General features: G+C 50.4%; 1 protein-coding gene across 9 annotated transcripts in view; it reads right to left on the bottom strand.

Moving 5' to 3' along the window:
- Larp4b (La-related protein 4B) overlaps positions 1-7,232 on the bottom strand; it is a 56,320-nt gene that overhangs the window by 25,600 nt on the left and 23,488 nt on the right. For all 9 annotated transcript variants that reach the window (XR_013322562.1, XM_077699642.1, XM_077699644.1 and 6 more), the window contains one exon: positions 826-916. Coding sequence is in view for 8 of the 9 variants with exons in the window: in XM_077699642.1 (XP_077555768.1) it covers positions 826-916 (91 nt within the window). In the remaining variant the exon portion in view is untranslated. The remainder of the gene's footprint in view (positions 1-825; positions 917-7,232) is intronic.

Genomic DNA, 7,232 nt, shown 5'->3' with positions numbered 1-7,232 from the left:
CAGAAAAGACCAATATTCGCCAGCTACCTCGAATTCGCGCGTGCACGACGACAATAATGCGGCCAGCTTCGCGCATTTCACCCCCGACGAATGAGTATCAGAATGCACGGACAATCGCGAGGGAATTCTCGGTCGAGTGACCGAGTATCGGACAGCAAAATTATCGAAAAAGATGAAACCAAGCGACGCTTCCAGCAGCAGTAGGAGAGACAACGACGAAGAAACCGAGAGTCCAGCAAATCCCGCGAGGCTAATCGAAAAACGGCCGTGCGATCTCACAACGCCGCCGGTAATGATGCCGAGGTGATCCACCGCGGAGCGCACAGATCAGATGGATACCGGTGGTTAAGCCGAGACGGGCAGAAATTAATCCCCGACACGAACGGGAGGGAGGGAGAAACCAGTCAAGTGTGGGTCAGGTTCCCCGGGCACTGCGCCACCGCGACCTTGAACGAAAGCAGCCGAAGCGGGCAGCAGCGCGGCCAACCGCACACCAGAGACATCGGAAAGCAACATGACCACTCTCCGCACCCCCCCTACGGAGCGGCGACAGCCTCGCGCACCGATGTCCGCAAACGGTGAAAGGTTGCTAACTTATCTCGCGCTCTCATCTGGATCAGCGCGCAGAGCAGTGCTGCAGAGAGGGCGACAGTGAGACGTCATGTGCAAGCCGAGCCAAACAGAACGGGAAGAAAATAAACGCGGTACCAGGCCGCGCTAGCGTCCGAGAGCAACGCGTGCACAAGAACTGCGCGTCGGACTCCGCGGGATACGCTGTCCACCGCGCGGGACAGACAGGCAGGCAATCAGACCGACAGCACTCACCGTCGTCGTCCTCAGACTTGGCCAGCGCATTCTTGCTGTAGAATATGTCGGCGTTCGGGTTCAGGCTTTGCGTGGTGGCTGCTGGTTTCGTCTGCGCAGAGAGGGTGTGAGAGAGAGAAGGCCACGTTAGGAAGCGTAATCCAATTTTGGCTTTCTCCTTTGTATTCCGACTATTCCTCTGTGCACGCCCAACTTTCAATCGTGTTATTCGGAGTAAACATAACATCAGAGCGGCCCCAGAGGAAAAAGGGTGAGGATGGAGCTACGAGAGAGCACGACGGCCGAAAGCACCCCCCCCCCCCCCCTGTTTTTCCCACTGCAGAAACCGGACATGCCACCTCTCTCCTATGCATTGAACTAACAATTTACACCTAACCACAAGATGGATCGATCAAACACCGAAAGCGAGCAGGTTAAACAGGTCAAACAGGATCCAGTAGAAGCTTTTCAATTAAACATGCTTCGTTCCCACCAGCCTAGCTCGTCGACACCATTTGGTAAATCGTGCTCCGGGTGAACGCTCGTCCGTCATGTTTCAGCAGATTTGCCGTCCCCCGAACGGAGTGCGGTTGTCGTACTGCAACGGAGCTCCCACGTGCCTTTCTTTAGATTGCCAGTTCAAATTGTGGAACCGGTATGTTACAGGGCTATTTGCAGTAAATCTTTGGCCGTTCCATGCCCGGTCCAATTGCAATTTCCGCAACTGTCATTTGAAAGCAAACCAAACCGAAAGCCCTATTATTTTTTTCTCCAAAGAACAAAAGAAAAACGGCGTACAGACGAGTAGTTGAAGGAAACGGTCATTACATTTATTGCACAGCATAATGGGGTGCTCAGACTACTGAACAAAAACAACATTCCTCGGTCAAATAGAACTACGCGCACATTTTTTCAGTTAGCACCGGCAGTTCAATTAGAACACTTGGAACCATCTTTTACAAACAAAATGGCACGAGTCCGTAGCTTAGCCTGCGCCACCTACATCCACGCAGCAGAGGTCTTTACCACACACTGCTAACTCGTGAAAAAAAAAGGGGGGAGGAGGGTAATGTTGGCAAACTTGTTGGCTTTTTTTTTTAAGGTTAGTACCTTCATTTCTGCAAGTATTTACTCAAAATTGAACTTTACACAGCGCGAAGAAACAAATCCACGGGGGACACACGTACGTAGCATAGAAAATATGACACATGCGAAATAGTAAATCTGATTCTGTTCAGACCTGATGATCCATCGCTGTTCAAGGAGGAAAAAGTGTCAAACGCGGTGCCAAGTGACACGAAGGGCTACATGTACACAGTAGACTCCCATTTAGATGAAATAGAATGGAGCGTGAAAATTTGTTCGTATTATCAGGAATTCGTCTTAAGCGGAGGTTTACTGCATTGTGGACGTTACAAGAGAGCAAAAGTTGTTCGTCTTGATCGATTGATTGTATGGTTTTAGCGCCGACGCAACGCAGGCGATGAGGCGCGCCGTAGTGGAGGGCTCCGGATTAATTTTGACCACCTGGGGATCTTTAACGTGAGCCGAAATCTCGTACACAGGGGCGTTTTTGCTTTTCGCCTCCATCAGAAAAGCGGCCGCCGCGGCAGGGAATCGAACCCGCGACCTCGTGCTCAGCAGCGCAACTGCTGTTCGTCTTAACCATGTGGTTCGCATTAACTGGAGTCTACTGTAATTAAAAGCTCAATTCAGCCCTTGTTCGACGAAAAGCGAAGCTTTGAGTGTTTAGAAATAAATAACCGAAGATAGCATTTATCGCAGTCACTGGTGTTGAGCAAGAAGACGGTCACGCAGTGGCGGTCCTATACAGCGTGGTGACGGTAAAACCCCCCAACTTATTCCCCCCCCCCCCCCCCCCCCCCCCCCCCCCCCCCCCCCCCGTAATCACCACGGCTGGCCGTCGCGGCAGATAAGCAGAACAGGATAGCGACGACAGTTCGAGCCCGACTTGCCACCAAGGCAAGAACACGCGACTAAAAGCCCAGCAAGCAACGCTGACTGCCAGAAGTATCGGGACGAACAATTTCGCTTGGTAACGCTTAAAAGATGTCGGCAAAGATTTCTTCAAAGATGTTTCCGACCACAGTTACCAGAACCGGTTACTTTAAACTAATCGCAACCTCTAGTTGTTCAATACCGAAAAAATAAATATACACTCTTAGGCAAAAAGGACTAAAATAGGGACTAAAATACAGCCGTTAGTCCTCGCGGGCGACCGTTCATCTTCAAGGGGAGTATCTGCGGCACAGTACGTGCCGTGTGCATAAATTCGGACTAACTGTTCGTCCCCGCCGATCTATAAGGAGTAACGGGAAGACGAAACGCATGCAGTTAGTCTCTTTGCTGCGTCGTTAATCCCCTAATGGCGTCGTCGTTGCCCTTTCGCGCATATGTCTGCGAACAGTTTTATATTTCCAAAACACAAGGCATTGCAGTCAATGGGTGCTTTAGATGGTGCCACGGGAGAAAATATTGATGTTCGTTATAAGAAAATCGCCCAGGGTTAGTAGAGCGGCGGGTAATGGCAAGGAGCGGCGAAGCGCGATTGTCATACGCTTCTCGGCGAGGTTGTTATGTTGATACGCTGTGTTGCATACGATTCGTGCGAGATAATAACGACCAATGAAAGCTTTCAAGCGCTTAACAGTAACTCAAAAATTAGTGACAATAGCAAAAGTGGATTCCTGAGCGTAATGAATATGTATATGTTTAACAGACTAGAAAAAACGCATGTTGCTGATGACAACTGCAAAACGAAAATGCTCGCTACAGGTAAGCGTCTCGAAGTTATCTTTTACACTCGGTACATAATTGCCTTGTGCACCAAAGCTATGACAATGCTGCAACTGCTGTAAAACCCGCTTGCATTTCACAGTCGCAATCGTCTAGCGACGCGAATTTGAGGAATTCAGGCTAAGCAACACCGAATTCGCTTTCGCCGATGCAGGGAAATATGGCATGTTTCCTTATTCTGACACTCACACAGACGACACCTTTCACATACGTTACATAGAGCACTTAACATATGTATCGAACACTAAGAAAGCACTTAGCTTGCGCTAAGTTGTGCGGAAACAAATGAGTCGTCGGATCGCCCAGCTACCTATCTCAACTAGGCGACGACGAGTTGATTGTTATTTACGAAAAAACTATGGTTGTGAGGCTCTACTTCGAATCGAACTGAGCAATAGTCCCTAAACCTAGCGAAGCGCTAAGCGCAAGGCGCAAAACGCGGTCACGTTCGCTTGCACAGATACAAATTCGGGCACAAGTTGCAATGGATCTGTTGCGTTATACACAGAACTACACGCTGTACACTTTTTAATATTATCTGCTGCAGGAACCATCCGGCGGCGTGGTCTAGCGGATAGCGCGTCGGGTTCCTTGTGTATGATTCCGGGCGTCGGGGGTTCGATCCCTGCCGGTGCTGGAGTTTTTTTCTTTTTTCTGCACTCTACGCAGTTCGTCCTTGGGGAGTATCGGAACGGACCATCCGGGTGGGGGACTAACCGTTCGTCCCCTCGCAGTTAGTCCCCAAAGGGACTAATGATTGTGGCAGAGGCCGTTAGTCCCCGAAAGGACGAACTTTTAGTCCTTTTTGCCTAAGAGTGTACCAACAATCTATCTCTCAACTTCCCCAATTTGCGACGTAACTTGTCGCAGTGTGGAGGTTTGCCAAAGTAGCAGAACAAATGTTGGCAACGGCCATAAATTAAGGCCTTAAACCACCTTAAGTAGTCAAGCACCACACAGGTTAAACGGCCAAATGCAGACGCGAACACGACTTGGACAGATTAACTTATTGCCCTTTCTTATGGATCACCCCCTCCCGCTTTTCTTCATCAATGTGCACCTCGAAACAATGCTTATAAATGCGTAACCAAAGCCTATAGATGACCGGTAAAAAGCGCAAAGGCTCATGGGTACATTGTGTTCTCCCCCCGGAGTGCCGTCACTTTCGGTTCGGGAGCTCTCCTGGCCTCCCATACGCCGCCGGCTTTCACGCGCGCGTGTACTTGTTGTTTATCGGTTTTTACCAAAAAAAATGCTCATGCATCGTGAATTCCATAACTAGGAACGATCGACCCTACTAGGGGTTTATCTGACAGGTAAGCGCCCTGTGAGAAACACACGCGAGCGCCAGAAAGCTGCCGGCGTACGGGAGGGCAGGAGAAAATCTGGAACCGGAAGTTGCGGGAGCAGACGACGTACCCATGAGCCTCTGCGGTTTTTAACAGTTACCTACGGAAACTCGCCTTTCGGGATATTGAGCACGACCACGCTGCGAAAACCACAAGTTAACCTACCGAATCAAAGGCCCGCAAAAGCACCCACGAACGGAAGACGCGGAGTCAAGTCTGTACACATGTACGTGGGAGAGCGACTACTTTTGATAATTGCTGGCGAGTTCCACTGCACCAGCGCACAGTAGGCGCACTACAATTTGTGACAGCTCCACGTTGAACGTAACAATGCGAACCACCATCGCTTATGAAATATCAACACGTGCATAAAGTTTCAGGTAAATATTGCGTACGAAGGTTAACAAAAAGCCCTTCAACCTGTTGATCTCTCACGCGTCATAGCTAAATTCGTTACTGACAGCTCGAAAGGTAAATCACAACGATCGCATAAAATGCACGAGCAAGCACGCCGTTTGCGGAAGGTTTAGTATATATACCGAGGGCAGGCTTGCGGCAGACTTATCGCAATTCCGCAGACTGCTGACGCAGCCGCGAACGCCGGCAAAAATCAATGGACGCGACCTGTGAGGCTTGAAGGACGGAAGACCTTCACGTGTGATGCAATGTGTCGCACATATCGAGCAGTTCACGATGTTCGATTAGATGATTCGATATCAGAAGGCGTCAGATACCCCGGTGTACCCCGAATACTCGGCCATGCATCCAAATACTACGGTGTCGTTACCACGTAGGTTCCAAACTTGACCCCGCATTGCATTCGTTACTTTTTTTTTTCGTTTGTTTATTGCCGTCTGAGAGCACTCATACCTTATTGATTGATTGATTGTAGGGTTTAACGCGCCGACGCAAAGCAGACGATGAGGCGCGCCGTAGTGGAAGGCTCCGGATTGATTTTGACCACCTGGGGATCTTTAACGTGCGCCGAAATCTCGTATACACGGGCGTTTTCGTTTCCATCAGAAAAGCGGCCTCCGCGGCCGGGAATCGAACCCGCGACCTCGTGCTCAGCAGCGCATTATCCACTGCGGCGGGTCAGCACTCACACCTGTGACGATGATGGGATTGGTGTCTAATGGCGCAACTTGCAAGGCCAACTAGGGAAAACAGCGTCAAAAGTTCTTTGATGAAACTTTAAGTCACACCTGTAAACGCCACTCTAAGTTAAAAAAACATGACAATAGAATACGGGGACGGCGAAAAAAATTCGGTATTCGGCTTGAAATTCGACGCTTTTTTTTTCGTACGACCGCATTAAAGTTGACAAGCCGTACTTGCGTGCTAACTGATAACGTGCATATTGAGTGCAAAAAGCTTAGCGAAGAGCGACAGCACTATAAAGTACGACGAAAGCTCGTCTGGCGAGGAAATAACACGGCCGGAACAAACAGACAACTGGTCATTTGTGTTTAACCGCTGTTCTTCATTCATTTCAGCGCGCGCGCGCGCGCGTGTGTGTTCCGGCCGCGATCTGCGACACAGCGGCACGTGAAAGCGAAGGTACGCGCCGCGTTCGCCGACCGGACGCTGGAGTAAGCGAAGTGATGCCGGCTGTTTGGAAAAAGTCAAGTTTAAATCTCGCAATTACTCGACGGAAGTGTAATTTTGGCATTCACAGAAACCGACGCCGGCCGCACAAGCACCGGGGACCATGAGAGAGAGGGGGCGACAAGTCGTGGACGCAGCGCGGATATCCGGGCGGCGTAGAAGGCCCCGCCCACATGCACCGCAAAGGTCAGCGGTAATTCCGATCGCGGCCCGTGACGCCTTTTGCTTCTTGCTCTTCCTCCACGACTTGGTCCTCCTTCCTCGTCGCGCCCCTGTTCTACTCGCCGAGGCGTGATGTCCATCATCGGATGCGAGGAGGAGACACTTTTCCTTCACGGCGTCTTTCGTCGGGCCAGAAAGGGTTTCTTCGCCGAACGGATGCCTCCGGCGACCGCCTTGATTGAGTTCGCGGGTCAAACTGCGGCCGGCTGCATTACGTAGTTATGCACGTTTTTTTTTTTCTATTTTTTTTTTGTAAAAACGGCGACCTCGGGTGTTGCGTAACAATACCCAGCGCGACGAGGCACGCCGGACGGTAGAAAGGAGGAAACGCCTGTTCATACGAATATTGAATGAGCCTACTTTACCATACTGACGGCCGCGAAAGTTCTACCGCATGGACTCCGGCCTTTTCTGCGAAAGTTTTCCTCGCAA

Source organism: Haemaphysalis longicornis, unplaced genomic scaffold (assembly GCF_048455015.1).
Source record: "Haemaphysalis longicornis isolate Haplotype H1 unplaced genomic scaffold, Haemaphysalis longicornis Haplotype H1 scaffold_2, whole genome shotgun sequence".
In the NCBI taxonomy this organism is placed as follows: Eukaryota; Metazoa; Arthropoda; class Arachnida; order Ixodida; family Ixodidae; genus Haemaphysalis; species Haemaphysalis longicornis.
This window is presented reverse-complemented; position numbering and strand designations above follow the sequence as displayed.